The 26,482-nt window shown below is 36.9% G+C and overlaps 1 protein-coding gene across 1 annotated transcript in view; it reads right to left on the bottom strand.

Moving 5' to 3' along the window:
* Positions 1 to 26,482, bottom strand: part of LOC130236731 (fibrillin-2-like) — a 144,787-nt gene that overhangs the window by 48,232 nt on the left and 70,073 nt on the right. The window contains exons 36-44 of the mRNA XM_056467482.1: positions 26,305 to 26,427; positions 23,379 to 23,534; positions 22,369 to 22,437; positions 21,342 to 21,467; positions 14,170 to 14,295; positions 13,925 to 14,077; positions 7,796 to 7,864; positions 7,581 to 7,706; positions 4,490 to 4,615 (exon numbers count right to left, since the gene is read on the bottom strand). Of these exons, the coding sequence (XP_056323457.1) occupies positions 4,490 to 4,615; positions 7,581 to 7,706; positions 7,796 to 7,864; positions 13,925 to 14,077; positions 14,170 to 14,295; positions 21,342 to 21,467; positions 22,369 to 22,437; positions 23,379 to 23,534; positions 26,305 to 26,427 (1,074 nt within the window). The remainder of the gene's footprint in view (positions 1 to 4,489; positions 4,616 to 7,580; positions 7,707 to 7,795; positions 7,865 to 13,924; positions 14,078 to 14,169; positions 14,296 to 21,341; positions 21,468 to 22,368; positions 22,438 to 23,378; positions 23,535 to 26,304; positions 26,428 to 26,482) is intronic.

The following is a 26,482-nucleotide window of genomic DNA, read 5'->3' as shown; positions in this document are numbered from 1 at the left end:
TGGCTTACCAGCGTCTATTTTTCTGAGGCAACTTAAGAAGAACCAGCTTCATCACTGTCTTGGCGAACTTCTACCGCTGCACAATAGAAAGCATCCTGACCAACTGCATCACAGTCTGGTATTGAAGCTGCTCTGTTGCGGAGCGTAAGGCACTGCAGCGGGTGGTGAAAACTGGCCAACGCATCACAGGGACTATACTGCAAGCCATTGAGGACATCCAGAAGAAACGCTGTCAGCGACGAGCACCCAGTATTCTTAGGGACACCTCTCACCCCGCTCAAAGACTGTTTTCTCTCCTGCCTTCCGGCAGGTGCTTCAGGGTCCTCCGGACAAAAACCAGCAGACTGAGGAACAGCTTTTTCTCCAGAGCTGTCTCCCTTTTAACTCTGCCCCCCCAATACACCCCCCACACTCATCTAACTTATACTCCTCACAGTCACTGCACTGTTTAACATTTGCACATTTAAAATTTGCACATATTCATTGCACTGATTCCTTTATTTGAACTGTACATACCCACTGCACATGGACATTTCTAATTATGTACACACCCACTGTACATATACCTTCATAATTATGTTCATCTATCTGCACCACCTCTGATTACTAATAGCAACTGTACATATATTTATTTATTGGTAATCTGTTCATAGCTAATACACCTGTATATATGTTTATAGTACATACTTCTGTAATATACCATAGTTTTTCTATAACTGCAACTTTATGAGTTATACCTGTATCCTGCACTTGCTGCTATTACACTGCTGTTTAGACCTAAACTGCATTTCGTTGCCTTGTACTTGTACATGTGTAATGACAATAAGTTGAATCTAATCAAATCTAAAAAGTTGTTCCCAAGGGTTTGATTATTGCGGTCGACTGATTTTCAAATATTTACAATGTTTTCTTACAGGAACATGCATTAAATAAGTTACTGATGTGCTTTAATGTTGTAACGTTATATATATTTATCTTTAAAAAAGCAGGAATCTCATGCGGCAGTACAAAACAGTATTGCTGCTTCAGAATATTTCAGACATATGGACACATATTGGATAATAAAGTAGAGCAAAGCCACACCACACACAACGTAATCTTCCATTGTTAAATGAAGTTAAGGTGTGCGCAACATTTGTCACGCTAGAAAGCATGGTTTTATGCAGGAATGTAACTGATATGCTGCAACGGCCCCTTTAAATACGAGATCAAGGTAGAGAATTTTGACGCTCTACGAGCCACCAAGGAGCTGAAGCAGACAGCGGTTGTCACCAGGGCAGCAAGCAACCTTGGACGCTCTCGACCGCTTTCGATTTGTATGTACATCAGACAGGCAAAAGATTGCAGGAGTTATCAAACATGTAGATTTATTTACAAACACTCCCTAGAAAGACACTGGAAACACAGGAGACTCAGGAACGCATGGGTGTATACAGGCATAACGTAGAATACCGACCTGACAACGGCAGCATGCTTTTAAGCATATTGCACATCGCCTGGCATGCGAGTAATCATCCTCTCATTCGGTATTCACCTGCTTTCTTTTGCTTGCTCGAACACAATTATTTTGTCAGTCTTGCTGCTTCTCATTCTAAGATCACATTTGGCACGAATAGTTAGGCTATGCTTATTGTCGAACTCTGCTTTCAAGAAAGCAATAATTCCAAAATATTTTCAACCACCAAAGTGGCTAATGAGAGTGGATGTCTAAAACCCGCCACAGCTGACATCTACGTGCATTTGGCGTGTTTTCAGGTGTTAAGGTCATATATAAATAATTAAATATTTATTTATTTTTATTTATTTTCACAATATCAAGCAGCCGAAATTCAGTTTTAATGAATGTTAATGACAAGCTTCACTCTGAACCTAACCATGAGTTTACAAACACAGGTCCTGATGAAGTAGATACAGATGTGAAGAGGTCTTACCCTACACACATCCTGCGTTTGGTGTTGCTGTAAATCCGGTGTGGCACATCAACTCATACCCTCCTGGAATATTCACAACAGTCACCCGACGACACACACTGGGTGTCTCCAAGCACTCATTACGATCTGAAAACCAGTGTTCATGGAAACAGATATAGTCATGTGAAATTCAGATCACAGGATTTATTACTTGGTTATGCTAACTGTAGAACACTTGGGGTCAGATTTACTAAAAATTGCAAATTTGCAAGACATCGCAACACTACATGTGTGGATACATATGTGAGTGATCTACTTACAATGCCACACATTAACAAGAATTCATTTACATTTAAAAATTTAAAATCAGATTTGTTCCCACACAAAATACAAGTAATGCATAATATGCAGAAATTTTTTTCACTAATAACATTTAATACACTGTGTTGGCGGTTCTGTGTGGAGTTTGCATGTTCTCCCCGTGTTGCGGGGTTTCCTCCGGGAGCTCCGGTCTCCCCACAGTCCAAAGACATGCGCTATAGGTGAATTAAATAAGCTAAATTGGCCATAGTGTATGTGTGTGAATGTGAGACTGTATGGATGCTTCCCAGTGATGGGTTGCAGCTGGAAGGGGTATCCGCTGCATGAAACATATGCTGGATAAGCTGGCAGTTAATTCTGCTGTGGCGACCCCTGATTAATAAAGGGACTAAGCTGAAAAGAAAATGAATGAATGACTGACACGGTGTTGGGCTGGGCTATTAATCAAAATAAAATTTCAAACATGATTGATCATATCTGTGATTGCCATCCACATCTTGTCAGGAAAGCAAGGTTGTATGTTTAGTAGTAAATCTTCTCCTAAAGCCACAAGGTGCAGAAACTCCAAACATGAAAAAACCCAGAAAATCTCCAGAGCTTTGCATTATAATAGAAGATTTAAAGGGCACCTAGGTTACCCCTTTTCCAGATTTAATATAAGTCTTATGTGTCTCCAGAATGTGTCTGTAACGTTTCAGCTCAAAACACTCATTAGATTATTTATTATATCTTTCAGAAGTTTTCTGATTTTTAGCTTTAAACAGCTTGTTGCTGTTTTTGTGAACTGCGACTTTAAGGCTAGTCCTTCACGCCCACCATTTCCAAGTGCCTGTCATTGTGCCTTAATCTCCTCCCTCGGTTGCGTCAGACAACAGGCAGACATGAAGGAAGCAGATCTTACGTAACGTTTGTGAGAAATACTACAGTGAGAACTTTACAAGGAGCATTTGATGCATTTGTTGTGGAGTTGCAATAATGAGTCACACGCAATGTCGTTACAAAGTTCACGCACACACACAGATACACACACAGCGTGGACACACACACACAGATAGCGCACGAGTTTAGCTTTGCACTCTTTTTGCACGCAAATGTGATACAGGTTAATATCGACTGCTGTATGGATATCTGTTATGTTAATGTACAAAATAAACCTGATTTAACGTCCACAAACCGAGATTGAAGCGTCTTCTTTTATAATTGTCCTGACACGCAGCTGTGATGATAAAGTAAATCGCTGTAATTCATTACACACATGCACTGTTTTAAAACCTTTTAAACTTGTAAAACTCACTCTTGGTCACATTTGATAATGATTGAGCAAATAGCAAACTGAACAGATCTTTTATTTCCGGTTGCTTTGCGCACGTCCTGTCTTGCTGATATGATCATACGCATTACTATGGAGACATGTTAGTATACAGCTGTCAATCAATTCTGTGGGCGGGGGGACTGCACTCCTACGTCAAGTTGCGGTCGGTCTCAAAACCGCTCCAGTTGGTCCACCGTTTTTATGTTTTTAAATAAAAAATAAAAAAAAGGACTGGATGTGTTTATATCACCCCAATATGACGGTATATACAATATACCTACGCATATGTCTGTCCAAACATCTTGAAAAGTAGATTTTTCACCATAGGTGCCCTTTAACTGCTTTGATTGATTAATGGCATGACTATGGAATCATTTAACAGATTAATTTATTTCAGACTCTTGATTAAAGTTACAAAGTGAGTTTGGAGTAAAAATATTATTAAATGTGGTGATTGTATGTACAGAGCCTACACAGAATAATAATTCAGTGAGATCCAAACAGGTTTTACTATCACAAATGATAATTAAATCAAGATAAACCGTTGTTTAAATTGATTTGAATTTTAGAGGTAATTTTGTTAAAACTTGTAAGTAAACTATAACTCTGTTCAGTAAATACTTCCCCATCTGAGAGCATGTGCTGGAGGTTTACTAGAACCAACTGCACTGAAAAAATGTGCATGAAAAGTCCTAAACTGTGTGTGTGTCATAAATACTGACAGTAGCTATTTAACGCCAAAAGATAGGTTGAACTGGCACAAAATATTCTAAATATGACCCTTGTAAACTACATTGTTCTCATGGAATGATGCCATTTTAAATGTACAAGTATCTAATTTCTGGAAACAATTTGGGTAATCTGTTTTGTTTTTTTAATGACATGAAATTATTTCATACAAACTCATAACCAACAAGTCTTAGCAGGAGTGGGATTGTCAACTTACCATTACAGTCTCCATTAGGTGTGAGTATATACCCATCAGAACATTCACACTGATAGCCGCCTGGGTGGTTGATGCAATCTGCATTTCTCTGACACACAGGATCTCTGCTGCTGCATTCATCGATGTCTGAACACACAAAACACAGTGCTAAACATGCATAAGAATTCCTTTAAAATGTGTTAGCATTATGTGTTAAAGGTGCAGTAGATGGTTGTCTTCAGAAACAATTTTTGTTGTGCTGGTTGAATGTCTCTTCACATACCAATAGTTTTGTTTAAAGTATATGATCTAAATGTATTTATAGGTATTTTTATATTCTGGGTGAGGCATAAAACTAAAAAATGTTCACCCAATTAAATAGTGTCGGGTCGACATCTCCCATAATTCCGATACGTAGCTCAAACTGCCTGTCAGCAAATGCAGACTTGAACTACTGCGCAGCCATTTAACCGCAGATCCGCCGCTTGTGCATACATGCACTGCGCGTTCATGCAAGAGAGAGAGAGAGAGAGGAGAGAGAGAGAGAGAGAGAGAGAGAGGGGTAAAAACATGCTGAATCAAAACTTTTTAAAATACTGAATCAATATTGGAGTTAACTTTGCACGCTGGAAGGATGACACCATGGCTGAAGAATTTCTTTTAGACAGGTAATGTTATATTTTAAAAATATTTTAGCTTCATGCAAAAAGCTGATGTAGATGTTGTTGTTACAAATGGGTTATATGCACAGAAGAGTTGTTCAGCCACTGAAATCTTCCGGCAAAAGATTGATGTGACTATTTTCAGTTTCATAAAGGACCTTTTACAGCATCGATAATGCAGATTTTTATTTAGTTTAACAACAAAACATAAGTAAATAGCGCTGTTCCGCCTAGCCTGCTTTACTGAGGTGTTGTTAGTTCTTATTTTCACATCACATTGGTTCATTTCTGAACAATAACATCATGTGACGCGCTCCCTATTTTGTTTACCATGCTACTCTGAATATTCGGTTTGAAATAGCATGTAAGTATGGCTTAGTAACGAGTGTAATTACTGCACGCCGCCGGACAAGCACTAGTCACGTCAGCTCAACACATGTTTCAGGAGGCGTGGCTCTGGACGGCAGGGGGGGTACTGTGGTTCAGAGATTTTCGCTAACCAGTTAGCATTGTGGAAGATCACCTACTGCACCTTTAAATAGTAAATGTGTACAGTATATAAAATAGCACACCCAACCTTAATTGACAATGACAATTCTGGCATATTAAATTTAATAGTTTAAAGTTTTATTTTAACTACACATTTCATTTCTTTGAATTGGAATGTTCCTTCAATCTCCAAATATGGAAGAAAGAAAAGAAAATATGGAGCTCGGTATTGCCTGCCATATTAAGACACAACTATATCCACACATATATGATATTCACAACTATATCAGTCTTTGGTTTCCAAAGATGGCATGTAAAGGGTCCTAGAACTGAGCCTTGTGGTATTCCATACCAAACGTGTGATCAGTATGATGTGGATATATGATTTGACTGGAACTGTACATGTATTAAAGACTTAAGGATGGTGGAACTGCTCAAGAATCCTGCCAGTGAAACTGTTTTATGAGATTATTCTGTGTTTGCTGAGGGCCAAAAAGGCTGTGAATGACACACCAGAAATAGTTTCAGGGTTGATACACATTTTTACTACTAAAATACTAGACTTTTCCAGAACTTTCGAGTACATTTTCATGACGTAATAATAATAGGAAAAACAAAGACGTTCAAATTTCTAACAGCATATCATAGAACACGCAACAATCTTTTTTGTTTACATTTTTTTTTATCTATGTAAAGTTTTGATGATGCTTACACAGCACTAACAATCTGAGAGCAAGATTATGGCCAAGGAGAGAAAAGAATTAAAGACAACTAACCTATTTTCAAGTTAGGGCTGCACAATATATCATTTCAGCATCGATATCGTAATGTGTGTATCCGCAATAGTCACATCGCAGGATATGCAATGTTGGGATTATAGTTTAATATAGAGTTTAATCATAATGGAGTAAAAGTTTGTCATCTGCATGCATTTTAAAAAGATAGTTTACCCAAAAATTACTTACCATTTTCATTACACCTTTTACTTGTTTCAAACATTTAGGATTTTTTTTAATGAACACAATAAATATATAATTTAATAACTCCTATAGTATTGAAACAAGTGAATTGTGAGTAAATAGTGAGTACATTTTAGTCTGAGTAAACTGTTCCTTTAAGGCCTGTGACTGTGTGAACATTTCAATATTTCAAATTTTAAACCATCCGGCCACAAGAAATGTTTTGTAACTTTAATAAAGATTAAATAATATACAATAAAGTCTACCCAGTGTTGATTATTTAATATCTGTATCTGAATAGTGAATACCTGAAAACTAGAATTCACTATTATCTTTACTATATTTTATTTATCTATGCTTGTAATTTTTTGTTATATATTATTTGAGATTCACTCCTCTACAAAATCCCCAATCAATCCAAATAAACCTGTTAAATCATCTGGTGAAATTGTATTCACATCGCAATATTTCACAGAAATACAAAATCTTCTAATGTCAGATTTTTCCCAATATCGCACAGCCCTAATTCAAGTATACAGATATTTGTTTAACTACCATGACTTTTCCAAAACTTTGTGGGTTTTTCTGCTTTTCCAAAACTTTTCCAGGCCTAGAAAATGATATGTCAAAATTCAAGACTTTTCTAGGTTTTCCTTGTCTGTATGAACCCTGTTGTTTTCTAAATGAATGATCTACGACAAATTATCTTGGGATTTAGTGTAGGTATTTACATAGACAAAAAAAGCATTTACCTGCAAATCTACAGTAAATCAACTAAGTAGCTATCAAATCTTTAACTGGACCATCCTTTGCACTCGAAAATGCATGCATCAACAAAAATTTACAGAAGGTTATGCCACTTTTTGAAAGTTGTCACGTCAAGACACTGCAAAAGACAAGCAAACTTGCCTTCCTAGCATGTTTACACAGAAATGCAGCACAGTCTAATGCAAAAACAAGTTCTGATTGAACAGCCCCTTATAGAAAAAATAACCATCACACCTTCACAGATGAGCAGCAGGTCATTATAAAGGAAACCAGTGGGACACTCGCAGTGGAAACTGCCTATGTGGTTTATACACACACCATGAGCACAAACTCCCGGGATTTCACGGCATTCGTCAATATCTAGAAAAGATCAAAACCATTAAATATGAAGTAAAAACAATTCCTACTATTTCAATTGAAATTTCACTGTGGGGCAAATTTGTTGTTACCTTTTGGCTTTCCAGTTGCAATGTCGATCCAGAATCCAGTCACACTGCCACAAAGACTGCTGTAATCATCTAAAAAAACAGGGTACAATCATTAAGGCACAGGGATGTTTGTGTAACAGCTTAGCTACAGATTGGAAAAACAAATTACCCAAAAAGTGATTTGAACCTAACAAATATCTGCATTACGCAGTTACCCCACGTTTCCTGAATTAGGGAACATGACTGACACTTCGGGGCTTGAATCACAGCAGTTTATTCTAGCAGATGATACTTTTAATTTTTATACTTTAAAGGGCAGGATATCAAAAATGCATTATCCACACATGTACACGTACATTGGCATGTTTCAGGGCTGCCGTGCGATGTCTGCCACCCTATCACAAATCAGAGTGGACAATATTCTTCAGCTCATCACTCACTACCGGTTGGTGGTGACTCCTCAAAACAGAGTGTTGCTTCAACTCTTGGGTATGCTGACTGCTGCCACATCAATGATACCACTAGGCTTGCTCCATCTCAGGCCTCTTGAGTGGTGGAACAAGAGTCTGGGCTTGAATCCTGCCAGGCATTGACATCGCTTGATTGTTGTCTAGCAATGTTGTGTACGAGCTTTGACACCATGGAATCGCCAGGACTTTCTGAAGTCAGGTGTGCCCTTAGAGGTCGTTCCCTCTCGCTGTGAAGAAGTCACAATCGATGCTTCTCTCAGTGGCTGGGGGCAACATGGAATCACAGAGGTGTCTGTGGCCGATGGTCTCCAGTATCCAAGAATCACATCAATCTCCTTGGGCTGCATGTGGTTTTCCTGGCCCTGCAGTATTTTTTACCAGTTCTAGTAGGCCGTCATGTGCTTATTCGGTCAGAATCAAAAATCAAAATCATCAGGGTGACACAAAGTCTCTCAAGTCTCTACATCTCACTCAAAACATTTTCACATGGTCTCACCCTTGTCTAGCATCGCTGAGGGCAGTTCATTTGTCAGGATCAAACAACCAAGTGCTCTGTCCTGGGGAAATGGAGGATTTACCCAGATGTAGTACAGTTGATATGGAATCAGTTTGGAAGCGCGGAAGTGGTACCTTTTTGCAACCGAGGCGACCACTCACTGTTGCTTGTGGTTTGCGAGAACATAGCCGTCCAGCCCATTGGGACAGGACGCCCTGTCTTACAAGTGGCCAGATTGTCTCCTCTATGCTTTTCCTCCTCTTCCAGTGTTGTTGGAGACATTGCACAGGACAGCACAACACAGCCACAGAGTATTGCTCATTGCACCTCGATGGCCAGCCAGACCATGGTTTCCCATGGTTTTTGAAACTGTTGGCAGACAGGCCATGGCAACTTCCGACTTCGGAAGGACCTGTTGTCACAGATGGATGGTGCAGTTTGGCACCCAGATCCAGCTCGGCTGCAACTTTGGGTTTGGCCTCTAGGTTCAGGCCTCTTTTGACTAACTGTGAGCCTACAGTTATCCATACCATAGCTAGTGCTAGAACCGCTATTACAAGTGAGCTCTATGCAGCACGCTGGAGTCTTTTCTCTTCGTGGTGTAGGAGTCGTGATTTGAACCCTGTGTGCTGTGACATTCCAAAAATTATTTTTTACAGCAGCAGCAGCTTTTGGAATCTGGTAAAGCAGCCTCCACATTGAAAGTTTATGTGGCAGCCATTTCTGCTCATCATGAGCCAATTATTGGTTCATCTATGGGGTCTCATGCTCTTATTTGTAGTTTCCTAAAGGGGGCAAGACGATTGAGACAGACGATTCGTAAGCCTCATTTTTCAGGGTGGTATTTGCAGCTTGTTCTTAATCTTCTGCACATACCACCTTTTGAACCTTTACAGTCAGCTGACCTTCGTTGGGTATCTTTCAAGACTGTTTTTTTGGTATTTATCTTCAGGAAATCACTGAAGACATATATTATGTTATAAAATTTGGATGAGAAACACAGGAGAAAGCATTTTTGCAGCATAAAAGTATTTTTATTATAGTCAATTTTTTTTTTTATTCTGTGAAAGTATGTCAGTTAAATCTTATATTGTTGTGATCACCATCTTCTAGGCTAAAAGACGGAACCATTTTGAAAGATGTAAAAAACACACAGTGACTGCTAGCCACTTTTAGGAAAACACCACACAGTGTGGTTGTTTGTTTGTTTGTTTGTTTGTTTGTTTGTTTGTTTGAATACTTTATTGTCCCTCAAGGGGAAATTTTCTGTGGACTCACACAGCACATCAGCAGGTTCTAACATAATAACAATTAAAAATAGGTCAACATACAAAAGAATTATATACACTATCGATCAGTGTTCAACAGTCTGATTGACACTGGAATAAAAGAGTTCTTCAGTCTGTTCCGCTTCCAGCAGAAAGTTCTGTATCTTCTACCAGAAGGTAAAAGATCGTAAAATGGAATGTTAGTTAACAGGGTGTTAAAATTAAGCCACACACTGTTGGACACAATTAAACTAACGAAATAATTTTTTAATTTTGAGTGTAAGGTTGAGAACTTTTTAAATAAAATGTTTTTTAATAGAAAATATTTTTGAATAGACAAAAAATATATTTTATTGCTAATACTAAAGATAAATGCATTGTATAATAATGGATAATAATCCAAATAAATCAAAATGTGTTTATCCAACAAATAAATAAATAAACATGCTGTGCTATGTAGAATAAAATAAATTGAGTACTGAGGAAATATAGCAACTATTTAAAGTAAACTGGATTTAAATTATTTATGTAAAATCTGCCTTTATAAGCATGTGTTACAACTAACCCTCTGACTGTTACAACTTGCCCCAACTTGCCTTGGTAAATAGTAACATTTATACATCTGGCATTTTTGGCAATATGATCATACAGCCAGTGCTCATTTGTAGGAGAGGCTTGTGTGTTGTTGGTACAAAACAAATGTTTGTCTAACCCCATTATTTTGTTCATTATTTGGCCATAACCAAAAAGTGTTACTGTGTGCCCCGCTCTCCCTTAAGGGAGGAGTGTACTATTTGAAACTCTCTTTGGGGACATTTGGGAATCTTAAAATATTTTAACTTCAATCAGTAGCAATTAATTTATTTGAGCTTGAATTTCTTTTTTTACCTAAACTTTTCAAATGTTTTCTCTGGCAATAAAACACACAGAGAGTATACTTGGCAACATGAAAATTAAACTGCACTGGATGAAATATTTCCCTACAAACCACTGAAACAAAATTATATTTTTTGAGAGGTATTTGTAAAAAAAATTTTACTAATGCTGTGAGAATGTGCTAATGCTAAGTGGCCTTTTTACCCAATTCTTTTTCTTATTTCCTTTGTAAATGTAAAGTCTTTTTTAATTCTATAATACTTGAATGCATAAACTGAACATTTAGGGATCTATTTTACGGTCTAGGCGCAAAGTTTAAAGCCCATGTTGCAAAGGCATTAAGGGTGAGTTCAAATTCATGGTCCCTTGCGCATGGTCTGACAGGGTTGTGCTTATTCTCTTAATGAGTTATGGGTGTGTTTTGAGAATAAACCAATTAGAGTCTTATCTCCCATTCCCTTAGGAGTCAGTTATGTCGTGCCATGGTGCATTTGCTATTTACATGGCAGACTTTGTAAGTGGAAAACCTGAATGCTTCACTAGCGAGAAAACAGTTAAACAGATCATCTGCATCTTTACTTTACTCCTTTACTTTTGTGGATAAGGAAACGGTGTTGTACTCACTTCACTGTAGACACCCATTAGCCTACATATTTAATTTAGTTTGTTAAGCGCAAAGATTGGTTTCAAAACTAGTTCTAAATTCAGTTATAATTTCCAGTTAAATAAAAAATGAACGATAATAACGAAATGTGGTCAGAAAACTGAATTATATCCAAACACACATCCTATTCTTATGCCCCATATGATGATGCATAAGTCTCCAAAACCCGACACATAGACAAATCTAAACTTGTTTTTATTAAAACAAATATAAATATACTTAAGAAGAGTTCAGATGCAAAACCCTCTAAATCGATCAGACCTCTTTTCTTGTAAATGCATATTTTCTATCAGGCTCCTCTGATTAGGTTCAGCAGTGTCATTTTATAGGTAATGATAAAGTTATCGGCTAGTAAATAAAATCACTTTTTCATAAATGACACATTAGACAATTCTTTGGTTTTTAACAGGGTAGATTTTCTTTTACATCAAAACCAGCTAAATCCACTTGTGCTTTTTTTGCAATAACCTCTTAATCCACCTATTGGGACAAGACAGTATATTTTGTTAAAAATCGCTAAAGATGCAATTACTAATTATTTTACCAAACATAAAACACATACGCAAACCATATAAAATTAAACTGGTTCATTAAACTGGCGACCCCTGATAATTCAGGGACTAAGCCAAAAAATGAATGAATGAAATCTGTCAAGTAAGTGCATTAAGCCATGACATTAATAAAATCTTAATGGTCTGTTGTCATTTCTGATATTTGAGATTTAGATTTAATGTAAATAGAACAATGTAAACATTGCAAACTAAGCTTGTTAGATTCAAATAATGTACAAAAAATGTACAGTGCAAAATATTCTGATAAAAAAACTTTAAAATAAACCTTAACATAAAGTGAATAAAAACATATTCCCCTTGCTATCATACGCTATGTGCAAAATGCAAACAAAAATATTATCAACATAAATATTTTGGTGTACTGCTAGTAGAACAGAGTAAAACATTGAGAAACATCAATATCTGTGCAACGTCCATTTATATAAAAGCTTATCAGACATATAGTATAAAGTAAAATAATGTATAGTTTTATACATTATATTTATCTTTAAAAAATAGCTTACATAAGCAAATAAAACACAAAGTAAGCTACTGTGCAAAAAAAGGAGTCTCTGAGTGTCTCTCAGACATTTTCAGAAGCTGTCATCCTCACCATACTCAAGGTCTTGATCATCTCTTTTTCGTCTCTTCTAGTTCTATTTATATTATGTCATCCATGTGAAATGAACAGCATTTTGTTTAACTTTCATCTTTCATGAAATGGAGTTGGCGTTTAACATATAGAAAACTGGACTCAAAGTAGCGTCGCTGTGCAACAAAACGTTATAAATGCACGTTAAACTTACGACTGTAGGTACAGTGTGTTTTCTTTTTCTTATAATGCACAGAGTTATGAGCTAAGGGACGTTTTCATTTTCCATTCAGTGTCAGTCGGGCAGGCTCATGCAGTACATCGAACTCCATCTTTTAAAATATAAATCGGAATTGGAATAAATTCCTCATAACTCCTCATAACAGCCGGCGTATCAGCGCGCCACTGCATTGAAAACAAATGATTTGATTTGCGCCTTCTGGTTGGTTCTCAAGACATTGGCTTTTGCTGTAAAATGCAAGTGGCGTTTAGAGGCTTTTGCCAACAAACTGTTATTTCTGAATGCGCTGACGCTGTGATTTAGATGATTTGTTCATAATTATTTGTTGAACATGTACTACGTGCCTAAAGCATTCGCTCAATGTCATTATCTTATTTTTGGCGGAAGTGGCGTTTAGCGGCTTTTGCATCTGAACTCTTCATATAATAATTAATACTGCTAATAATAATTACATTATACAAATGTAAATTGTCATAAATAAACTGAAAAAAGCACCTCGAAATGAAGGCATGAAGGTAGTGGTTTTTATATTTATGTAGAAAATAATAATTTTGTAACATGTTAATGTTACTATATGTAAAGATATTTGTGTATTGCTGTACAGCCTGTGTTTAAGCAATGTGTAAACATTTGGACCTAATGCGCTTTGCACTGGACTTTAGACCAGCTTTTAGTTGGACAATAGCGCAGTCTATTTCAGTTCCTCAAAATAGCAACTCGCCAACAATGCGCCTTAACACACCTCTTTTTTAGACCAGAACACGCATGAGTCCACAATGTGGCACAACTGGATTTGCTATTTACTGTAAACAATGTGGCACAAAACGTGAAAATTAGGGTTGCGCTGGTCTGAAAATAGCAACAAATTTCTCCATACATGTCTTGTGACTATTGCACCTCAATGTTGTTTTTACAACGAAAAGTTTTTGTGCAAACCATCAGATGAAATTCAACCTCATTACCAGTTAGAGTAAGCAAATGTGTGTTCTTACCAGTGCCAGGTATCGGGCAGGCACGGCATGGTTTGTTCCAGGCTTTTCCCACATTGTAAGCACAGCAGCACAATCTGTGTGTGATGTTAAAGTTGAGCTGGTGTTCACAGGCACTGCCATTGTAGTTACGATGGCACAAACTTTTCCTCATATCTAAAACAACACCAATCCAACAAATTTAGAATATGCATTTTTTCAAAAACATATACGGTCACTGTATTGTTCCTCTGTGAAGACACACTCACCCATGCATCTGTGTCCTCCATTCACCTGAATGTAATCCTGTGGACAGACACAAGTGTAGTTTCCAAGTGTGTTGTAGCAGGTGCCCGGACCACAAACCCCAAAACTGAGCACACACTCATCGATATCTGAAAGAGATATATTAGAGTCATACTCTTGAGCAAGGATGTAACTTTGGTTTCAGAATTGGGGGACAAAAAATGTAATTTTCCACATTTACATACTTCAATGGTGACACAAAATCCAGGAAAAAAATACAGCTAATATAGAGTTAATATGGAATATTTTGCTGTTTGTTCAAACTACTTATTTAAAATGAGCTGAAGTAACACACTTATTGAGATTTTCAGGGAGACAACTTAATTGTTTTATGTTCAATACACTTAAATTTGTAGAAACTGGTAAGTCAACTTAATTCCTTCATGTTGTCCCAACACAAATCGATTGTGTCTAACCCATCTTTTTTTTACAGTGTGTAGCCTAATTATATTAAAATGCTCGTTTTATCATAATAATCGTTTAAAGCAACCACCCTTAGTTAATGAAAAATATAAACATTTACTGTAAATTGATGGTGCTAACTTCCTGTGCAGTACAAATTTCTAAACATCAGTTGTAGACATATTTGGTTTGACAGAAAATATGATTATTCTAACCTAAGCTAATATACAGAATCAACAGACTCACATCTCCCTTTTTCATTCATGTTGTCATTAACAATTCACTCACTGATAACACTTTAGTTTAAGTCACAATTCACTATATTAATAAACCATTAACTAACACTACTAGCTCAATAAACTACTATGTATCTGTTTATTGCAGTTTTTCTCAGTGGCTTTGGTGCATTTCTCACAACATTATTTACATTTTCACAACAGTTAATGCATTTCTCAAAACAATTAGTACAAACTGCAAAACCTAGATAACCTACAAAAGCGTGTCACTTGCTCAAAATGAATAGCTCATTCCTCAAAAGCAAGTATTCATGTCAGTGTCATCAAGATGAAAAGTTCTGACTCCATTGTTTTCGAACAAGATAGTCAAACGGCTTTGTCATGTTTTCATTATGACAGTTTACTCTGCACATTTTTTCCAATGCAAAAAGGTCAGATCTTGGTGACACTTCCTAAAAATGCTCAAGACAGCACTATATACTATTTGCACAGCCATTTGAAAACTACAGTAAAGTTAGACATCACTGCATTTAGTGAGGTATCTGAGTCTCAGTGACACTGAATATGTAAATACATCCTTATTTACAACAAACAAACTTCCTTTGGGTAGAGATACAAATTTTTAAGATATACAAATTTTTATAAACTTAGCTTGACAGATTTTGACAACTAGTTCAACATTTTAGTATGTAATGACTCAAGTAATGAAATGAGAACTATTAGTTTTATATGGAATGACTATTCAGCATTCACAAATTTATTTAATTTTGACTAACATGACATAAGCAACTGATAGTTATAAAACAGCAGAGAGTTGTATGAAAGTGATTGATGCATGTCCAAAAGCATTTGCAATTTGTTGGAAGTAGGCTTGCCACGATCGACAGTGTTGACAATGTTACCGGTTTTAAGACACAAGACCGGTGACATCACTTTTCCACCGTGACACCGTCCCCACTTTTATTTTTAAATTAAATATTTATTTGAATTAAATGGAAAATATAATTATAAATAATTTACTTAAGATGAGAGTATGCACTATATGCGGCATGCGGCATATTTCATTTATCAGGTGAGGAGAACGAGGAGTCTAATTTACACAAAGAGAATGGCGGACCATTTTGGTGTCAAAACGCAAGCGCTTGGCAATATTTTGGGATTAAACCAAATGCAAAAAGAGAACCTGAAAACGTTAATGAGGCAATCTGCAAACTTTGCCTGAGAAAGGTGGCAGCATCTAGAGGAAACATAACTAATTTATACACGCACCTTCAACGCACCTACTTGATGTTTAACTATGGGTGGGTCGCGGGTAGACAAGATCAATAGCCATAAATACGCAACGCATACTCTCATTTTAAAAGTCACGCGACCATCATCTCACAATTTTTAATAATAAATAATCTTACTTTTTATTAAATCGAGTGATTTAGCAATGCCACGCCATTAATAAGCCAACTGCAGAGAAACAAAGCAACCATCGCGGCAACCGCAGTGATCACTTTTTCCGAAGTTCAGCTGTTCTTTTTTGCACTTGATTATTATACGTTTAATGTTAAAAAATCAATAATGAATGAGCTACAAGAATGTATCCTGTGTGTGTGTGTGCGTCTTTTATCACTGAAGCCGCTCTCTTTAAAAACCGAAAGTTGCTTCATCTGTCTGGCAATATCTCGGCTTTTAATCAAATGAAAAGTTCATTTAGATGAGCCAATATTTTAAAAATGCAGTAAAGTAACTGTGACGTGCGGCCACACATCGAATCTGAGGTCTGATCTCATCTCTGTCTCTCTCTCGCTGTCATCCAGACATTGATACAGACAACACAAAAATCAAGTTGCAAAACTGAGGCTGCTACAAGCTGACAGGTAGAATAGCTGAAGCCTTTGCAAAATCTGTTAAAATACAGCACTAAAATTAACAGGTATAAATGTCTTTGAGCCAAAAAGCCTGTCTCTTGGATATCTGTAAAAACGCAATCAGAGCCAATATTATATAGAAGTTGTGTCGCCTAATAATTATTTTAATTCTAATAAAATGAAAACCAAAATAAACAATTCATTGCATTTTTCGTTTGATAAAAAATATACAGAAACGAAAAAATCAAAAGGGTGGCTAGTTTGTCTCAATGTGTTTTAATATTAATAAAAATATGCTTGGCCTATTTAAGCTTAACGGTTATATACGCCGCCAATAGGCAAGCTATTAAAAAAATATTATTTTACAGTGTACAGGGTTATAATGTATATTTTACAATAAAAAGTAAATGTAGCATGTCTCGCTATCATTTAAACATGCAATTCATAACACCAAAGCTCTAGGTTATGCAGTGTGTAAACTTCCAGGGAGGTGTTGGTCAATAGTCATACTGCGCACCACGTTATTGAACTCCAATATCTCTGAGGGAGATTATGTTACCAGATAGTCAATATCACTCCAATTTTATCCTCCTTACACTGGCTGCCTGTTAAGTTTCGTATTGAATTTAAATTCAATTCTAAACTAGAATAAAGACGTGTTTAGTAAAGCATACACTCAATGCACCACTTAGCGGGTTTCCACACAGGTTCTGCATCTTGTTTATATACACTATGAACAGCAGCTACACTAATTATTCTCTTTATTCTCCATTTCCACCTGGGGATACTCTTCCCGAGGCTCTTAGACTATGCAGAGTCACTGATTCGATCCAAGACCAACGACGAGATGATCCCAAGGTTTCCATATCCTGGACCAGGCCGTATCCTGAGCAGCTACTTTGGTGGTCATGGAGGAGTGGAGAACATGAGACTGATGCCTGTGACGCTCCAGGGACAGACGAGTCTTCGCTGAGGCCAGCTTCCAGCCTCCGCTCTAGAGACTGCAGCTCTGCACAAGACGTTTGGCCAGCGGAGAAATTAAAATGATCGTGCCCAACTGAGCTTTTTTTCTTCACTTTCGCCAATTAGTGAAGTTTTTTTCCCTCTCCGCTGTCGCCACTGGCTTGCATGATTCGGGATCTGTAGAGCTGCGCATCGTTGGATTTGCTCTTCAGTGTTTGGACTCTCAGTAGTGATTATTAAACCACACTGAACTGGGCTAAACTGAACTGAATTTAAACACTAAAAACTGAACTGCACTGTTCCAATTTACCATGACCTTTTATGTGAAGCTGCTTTGACACAATCTACATTGTATAAGCACTATACAAATAAAGGTGAATTGAATTGAATCAATATTAACTTTTTTACAAATAAAAGGTATTTTAAAAAGTAACAACATGCAAATCAACATCAAATAAAACTGGTCATGTGGAGTTTGTTTAGCACTAGTCATCTTGCCAGTCAGTGTATGTGCATAGCGCTCTTATGCAGCGCGTGTTGGCAATTCCCGCAAAACTGAAAGTGAAAGTATTATACGCACGCATTTATAAGCTATTTAAAAGCAGAAAAAAGAGGAAAAGAGGAAACCCCGACCCCATGGTGATACCGGTATTACCGGTGTTGTCACATGTCGATTAACCGGTGGGGAAATTTTCTCATCGTCACAACCCTAGTTGGAAGGAATGAGAAACAGCTACTATGATGTGCACAAATGACTAATTGTTTTGAGAAATGCATTAACTGTTGTGCAAATGTAAAAAGTGTTGTGAGAAATGCACCAAAGTGACAGAAAAACTGTGTCAGATTTTGGTGACACTTTCTGAAAATGCTCAAGACAGCACTATTTACTATTTGCATAGGCATTTGAAAACTACAGTAAAGTTAGACATCACTGCATTTAGTGAGGTATCTGAGTACAAGACACTGAATATGTATGTTTCACATTTTTACAGAATATGCTCTTTACCATTCCAATATACTCACAGCATTGTGCAAAACAATAAATACACCCTTTACAACAAATATAAACTTCCTTTGGGTAGAGCTGTGCACAACTGTACACAGTAGGGCTGCATGATTAATCGAAAAAAGATCACGATCTCGATTCGACCCTACACACGATCTTAATTCAGCTTTTCTACAATTCAGCCAATTACATTTTTAAGGTCAGGAGAGAAGCAAGGCAGTCGCACAAGTCTTCACAGAAACATTGACACCTTCAAATGACGTTAAAAGTGTCACATACTGAATTTATAAAGGTATAATTCACCCAAAAATGTCATTTCTGTCTTCATGCAATGATGTATTCGCGGCCGCAAAAAAAAAAAAAATAAAAAAAAAAAAAAACGCACGAGCTGACCGCCAGCTCTTTGTTTACTACAGAGAACGCGGCGTGCCTGTGAAAGACGCCTACTTTAGTGAACAGAACCTGCATAGGCTGTGAATAACAGGTAATGAAGTTGTTAATAACGTTCAGTTTGTTGCACAGAGCATGTATTGGTTTGCATGTATGTGTTTTTTCTTACAGTGACAGTAGCCATGAGCTGCACTCGGAAGTGAAAGTGAAACCTGTGCGCACATCATTTAAATGAATATTGTATTTTAGAGTTATGATTACGACAAGCATTTGATATGTTTTTTCTTTCATAGCGAACACAAAGTGTTGTGCATGAAAATAAATGTTTACTGTGTCAGTATAACAACCCTAGCCTATGTATAATGTTGAATATAATGCAAGAAGGAATCTGATAATGACAAAATTCTAATTTTACCAGTGAAAACAAATAGTCTAATAATGTTGTCAATGACAGATGACAAGCACATGTCTTAAACATAATAAATCAACTTTAAAATTATGAATAGTTGTCTGATGTCCTAATATTATTATTGGCCTAATATTATTATTGTTGTTTTAGCATATGTTTGAGAATTAACAATAATAATAGCCTACTAATATGAAGCTTTATTTCACATTTATAGAATCGTGAGAAAATCGTGATCTTGATTTTAAGCAAAAAAAAATCATGATTCACATTCTTGCCAGAATCGAGCAGCCCTAGTACACAGTATTGCAGCACATATTGGAACTGCACCTATAACATACATAGGTCTGTAAATTATTCATGAAATTGTTCAATTTAAGACATTTTCAGGAATTATTTTTTTTTATTTTGTATAAAATTTGGGAAAGCATGCAGTCCCGAAGGGGAGGCCACCTGCTACCCAATGGGTAGATATGATGGCAAAATATATGGACTAGCCCTGAGAAGGGGGAGTACACATATAATAAGATGGTTAGCGGAGAGGGAAGACATGGGTCCGCCTCTGAGGAGGGGACTGCATCGTGGCTGAATAAGCATATGGGATCGCCTAGTGGGGATCACACATAGCGGGCACCTATTCCCAAAACGCGGGCTGACCAGAGGGCAGACCTACAACGTAATGGGCCAGCGAGTGACTTCTCCGCTGAGTCAGTGCTGGGGGCCTTGGAGGAATCTGCAGGGCTCACCTAAGCGGGGAACTTTACTGACAGAGTGAATAAGTGCACATATCTCCGTGTTAGGGAGAATGGCACAGCAAGCATGTTTCAATACCAGAAAACCACCGCATCCAGAAACGCACGGTCGGAGCGCCATCCTGAAATGGACGTGCTGCACAACTGTGTTGCTCTTTTAGGAAATTTGTAACTTTATACGCACCGCTCTGGAGGACCGGACCCAAAGAACGCCAGGCAAGGGAGAAGCCCAGCTCGACCGTCTGCCACCGCATGTACACACTCTGAACCAGGAGACCGATCTCATTCGCTTGAAATTACTGGATAACAGCAGGAGGAACCCTCATCGACTCTCTCAGAAGTCTGTAGAAGTCTCTGAAGCAAAAAGGATGCCTCATCTTGCTTTTGCTGTGCTTTTATGCTAAATTGATTGCAACAAGCATCAGGTGCGCAAGCTGATGCAGCCAATTCATTTGGCATTTTATTGGCCCGTTTACATACTCTTTCAGATGATTGGCTTCCTGAACGAACCCCCCATACGTGGATTAAAAATCCACTATAGCATTGAAGTTCCCCATCCGAAGGGGAACAGCTACTATGATGTGCACAAATGACTGATTGTTTTGAGAAAAGCATTAACTGTTGTGCAAATGTAAATACTGTTGTGAGAAATGCACCAAAGTGACTGAGGAAAAACTGTAATATTCAGTAAGGTAGTTGGGTTTAGGTTGAGTCGGATTAGGCATCCAGAATAAGATCATACTTTATAACTACTAATGAACAGTTCATTTCTTAATAACAGGCAGATAAAAAGCCAGTACATAGCATGAACTGTGACCTAAACTAAAGTGTACCTATCCATCTGTTGCTGTTTGGCATTTTATTGCTGACTGAAATGATTGGTTCAACTACAAATCCTGCTCATTATTTTTAGAGTTATTGGACATTAAAGCACAGGACACGCAGACTCTCTCTGTGTCCTGCTTTGTCAGGCGATCTGGGGCGATGATGATAAATGGTTAAAAAAATTATTAAAAGTGGGGGGACACAAACAGGATTTTGAAAAGTGGTCCCCAGTGGAAATTATGCCCCTGCTCTTCAGCGTCTCTCAGTTAAAAAAAATTTATGTAAACCTCTCTCACCTTCACAGATGCGGCTCTGTGTATTGAGGTAGAATCCGGCTGGACATTCACACTGGAAACTTCCGAATGTATTAACACAGTTTCCACCCTGACAGAGGCCGGGCAGCTCCTGACACTCATCAATATCTGACACCAAGAAAAAATAGAAAGAAACAACTCAAAAGAAATAAACAAAGATGCAAAAAAAGAAAAGAAAAAACATTTCATCCTGCCTCTCCAAGAAGGTCAGGGAGTCTTTGCATATTGATAGCAGCTCCCTGGCGCCTGTAAATTGCATGCAATATCCAGGAAATCCAGTGAGAAAAAGAAACCCTTTTTTCCAGGGTATTAAAGTGTGGTTTCTGTAATTCCAACACAAACTGTATCCAGCTGATGTTTTGAAAGCATCTCCATTCATGACTTCTGTCTGTGTGTGTGTCTGTCTATCTTTCTATCTATCTCTCTATCTATATTTAATTATAAATATATTTAAATACAAATTAGGCAACTATTTCTTTATAAGTTATTCAGTTCATGTATTACAACTACCAAACATGCAGTATATATTATGATTCATGCGTCACAAATAAAATTCTAAAAACAAAAAAGCATGTGAGAAGAGGAAAAAAATGCAAGTGGTAATTAGCCACAGAGCATCAGAGAAGAGCTCTTTAATATCCTTGACCATTCCAAATATGGTCATAGCTGAGCTTTTTATTCTAGGGGTAATTCCTGTGGTTATTAATGAGCATATGAAACCAGATATGAGAATAAAATTTTACATTTTAAATCACTTTTAGAAAAAAATATTCTAATTTAAGTCAAAATTAAAGTATTATGAAGTATAATATTTTATTACATTGTAACAATAAAAAAAACATGACACTCAAGGGCGTATTGTAATGCACTACTGAATGTATCTCTAGTCTTTATTTATTCTCAGGCTTTATTTATTCTCAGTATATAACAGCCTTTGTTATATTATTGCTTCAGTGCTTATACACTGAAGTATGTTCAGCAGTCTATTGTGTTTTAACTAGTTGATTACCTTCCAAGATGATGGTGATGGGGTTGGGTTTGAACCCCTCTCCTCCAGGACAGAGTATGTTATACTCCGCTAAAGAAACATAGATACAATAAATTAGATAAATATTATATGTATATTCATACATGTTTTCTCAATATGAAAAAGCACATGAATGTTATTGCCTCAAAAAGTTAATGAATTATAATGCAGGTGACAAACATAACTATAAATTAATATAGATTTTAAAAGTTAACTGGAAAAAAAAGTAAATTTTATATAAGTTTTTGTCCAGCATAAAGTGTTGTTTTTCAAATATTTCCTAAGTGCTATTTAATTAAGAGAATATATTTTCAATGTATTTTTAAACAATTTTAATAACTAAGAATTTCAAATAACTAATTTCTTTTTGTCTTCGATTTTTGGTACCTTTTTGGACTTTTGAACGATGTCTATAGAGGATGAGGGAGCTCTTAGATTTGTATTTTGAAGACAAATATTTTATATATTTTATTTGAACTAATATTTTAGAGATGAAAAAATTCAAATTCTGTCAACGTTTACTCACCCTTTACCTGTTTCAAACATTTATGAGTTTCTTTCTTATGTTAAACACAAAAGAAGATAATTTGAAAAATGTTAAAAACATGTAACTATTTTACTTACATAGATTATGTTTTTTTCTATTATGGAAGTTAATGGTAACAGGATTCAGCTTTCTTTAAAACATCTTCTTTTGTGTTTAACAAAAAGAAACTCATAAAGGCTTGGGGGTGAGTAAATAGTATGTAAATTTAAATTTACTATAATTTAAAGCTATAATTATAGTGATAATGGCTTAAATTTGATCATAACAAATAACAACCTTCCATTCTGTATTATGGAGAACAGTACATTAAATTGCATAGTTATACACAAAAGCCACCACAGCCGAAATAATGTATAGTAATACTAAAGTTCTGACATTCAACATAATTGAATTATTGCCATTTGAAGAAAATTGAACTATTAAGTATTACTGCAGAATTACATACAGGTGTTGAGTGTAGGGCAGTGGTCACATGGGTAACCCCATACCCGTCCCAGAGAACAGCAACAAGAGGAACGACTGACTCCAAATCCAATTTCAGCACTACATGCCAGCTTACTATGGTTTGCCACCTGCAGAAAACAGCTCCCAACTCGCGTGTCTAGCACATGAAAGAGAGACCAACTGATTTCAATACATAATGAAGAAAATATGAAGGACATACAATAAATACATACAATGAACACAATTTTTATGTTTTTTATGGGACAACTTAATTGTTTTTACAAATTAATGTGGATTGAACATAAAACAATTAAGTAACAGTGGAGATAAAAAGTCTACACACCCGTTAAAATGCAAGGTGTCTGTGTTTTAAAAAACAACAACAATAAATCACTTTAGAACGCTTTCCACCTTTAATGTAAACTATAACCTGTACAACTGCACAAAAAAACGAAATAATTTTTTTTTTGATGTGGGGAACTAAAAAAAAAATATATATATAATGTGGTTGCATTAGTGTGCACAACTTTAAAGTAATACTCTGTGGAAGCACCATTTGATTTTCTTACAGCACTCAGTCTTGTTGGGTATAAGTCTAACAGCATGGCATATCTTGATTTGGCAATATTTGTCCACACTTCTTTGCAACACTGCTTCAAATCTTCTCAGATTGCAAGGACATCTGCTGTGCAAAGTTCTCTTTAGATAACTCCACAGATTTTCAATGGGATTCAAGTCTGGGTTGTGGCTGGGCCATTCCAAAAATTTAACTTTCTTCTGGTGAAGCCATTCTTTTGTTGATTTGTATGTGTGCTTTCGATCGTTATCATGCTGAAAGATTAAGTTCCTCTTCAGCTTCCTAGCAGAAGCCTGACGGTTTTCTTGCAGTATTGACTGATATTTGGCACTGTTTATAATTCTCTTCACCTTTACTAAGACCCCAGCTCCAGCCAAAGAAAAGCAACCCCAAAGCATGCTGCCACCACCATGCTTCTCTGTGGGTATGGTGTTTCTTTGGTGATGCACAGTGTTGTTTTTGCGCCAAACATACCTTTTGAAATTATGACCAAAAAGTTTAACCTTGGTTTCATCAGTCCATAACACCTTTTCCCATGTACTTTTGGGAGAATTTAACCGGGTCTGGATATTCTTTGTAAGGAAAGTCTTCCATCTTGCCATGCTACCCTATTGCATAGACATATGAAGATTACAGAAGATTATTTTCACATGTATTACACAGCCAGTACTTGGCAGAAATTCCTGCAACTCTCTTAATGTTGCTGTAGGCCTCCTGGAAGCCTCCCTGATCAGGTTTCTTTTGTCTTTTCATTAATATTGGAGGGATGTCCAGTTCTTGGTAATGATACTGTTGCGCCATATTTTCTCCACTTGATGATGACGGTCTTCACTGTTCAATGATATATCCAATGCCTTTTTTGTATCCTTCTCCTGACTGATACCTTTTAACAATGACATCCCTCTGATACTTGATCATGACGCGAAGATGACGATCACTGACAGATGAAGATTCGGCTGCGGGGAATTAAAGATTAAAGTTCATTTTCACAACAACACCACAGTATAGCCAACCTAGTGCTGTGTTTGCTCCTGTCATTTTTCTGACGATTGATACAATAACCTATGCTGCAGCGTGGGATTCACCGGGCATTTGCTATTGAAGGAGCAGCACAGACTATGTGACTCTGTCAGACTTTGACAGGGACTTTGTCAGTAACTTTTACAGTTCATATGAACCAGTTTCTTCTTCCTCCGGTTCATAACATGTAAGTGTAATTAAAATTGTTGCCCCATTTTGTGTACTTTGCAAAATATGTTTAATTGCGTGTTATAAGTTGTGATCACCCCACGCAGCTTATAATCACATATCGATTATAGATCAGTGCTTGTACTGTATCTCTCAGGTTAAATCTGTATGGGGCTGTTCACATATCGCGTCCAAAACTACGCTGAAAACGCGCTGCGAGCTTCTTCCTTTACCAATTTAAACGCGTTTCTGAACTGGCGATCCTCTGCTGTTTGCCTTTGCTTTGCTGTTCCTCACACGTGTTGCACGGTCATTTTTCAAAATAGTTCAGCCACTGTGTGGATTAATACTGAATCTGTGTCGTTGTTATTACTTGGGGTTAGGGTTAAGAGTAGAGTAATATGCTGGTATTTAACTGCATTGCTTTATTGCATTCCTCCATTGGGCTCTCACATACTTTCTGCTACTTCATACTGTAGCCGTGCTGGGCATTTCACTCTGTCTCGTGCTGAACCCAGTCAACCAATCGTAATAGACTGGGTCATTGGTCCAATCAGCGCAGATTAGCTTCGCGCTAAGGAGGGGTTTGGGAACAAATGAATCGCTGAACGATTCATATGGGTGTCGCTGGGATAATTATGTAAAAATAAATGCATATTATAAGACAATGAAAGTGTTTTTTGACCTTGCACGCATATCAGCATGTTGTTGGAGACCCCTAAAAATAAAATATGACCTTTTAAAAATGCAAAATAGCTTTAAATGATGACAGGTGTGTACTGACACCCATTTAAAATGAGTTTAAATGTAATTGTTTAATTTTGAACACAGCCATATGCCCAGTTATAAGAGGGTGTGCACACTTATGCAACCATATTATTTAAGTTTTTTATATTTAGTTCCCCGCACCTAAAAGATTTCAGTAATTTTTTTATGAAATTATACAGGTTATAGTTTACATTAAAAATGATTAATTGTATTTTTTTTCACAGAAACCTTACATAACAGGGGTGTGTGGACTTTTTATATCCATTGTAACTTAACCTATTTGTGTTGGGACAACATGAAAGAATTGTGTAGAACCCATCATTTTTTACAGTGTAAGATGGTGGTTTAGGGTCAGAGTGCCACTGTTTGGGTCATATTCAAGAATCAATCTTACCAACACATCCAATTCCAGTAGGATTGAGCTCGAAGTCAATAGGACAGTTACACTGGTACGAGCCGGCTGTGTTTTCACAGTGACCATTAAAACAGTTTAAGGAATCAAGACACTCGTCTACATCTGACATCAAAAAAACACAGAAAATGGTTAATGTGTCAGATGAAGAACAGCTGCT

This window comes from Danio aesculapii, chromosome 10 (genome assembly GCF_903798145.1).
Source record: "Danio aesculapii chromosome 10, fDanAes4.1, whole genome shotgun sequence".
Taxonomy (NCBI): domain Eukaryota; kingdom Metazoa; phylum Chordata; class Actinopteri; order Cypriniformes; family Danionidae; genus Danio; species Danio aesculapii.
The sequence above is the reverse complement of the archived record's forward strand: the minus strand, read 5'-3'. Positions and strand labels throughout refer to the sequence as shown.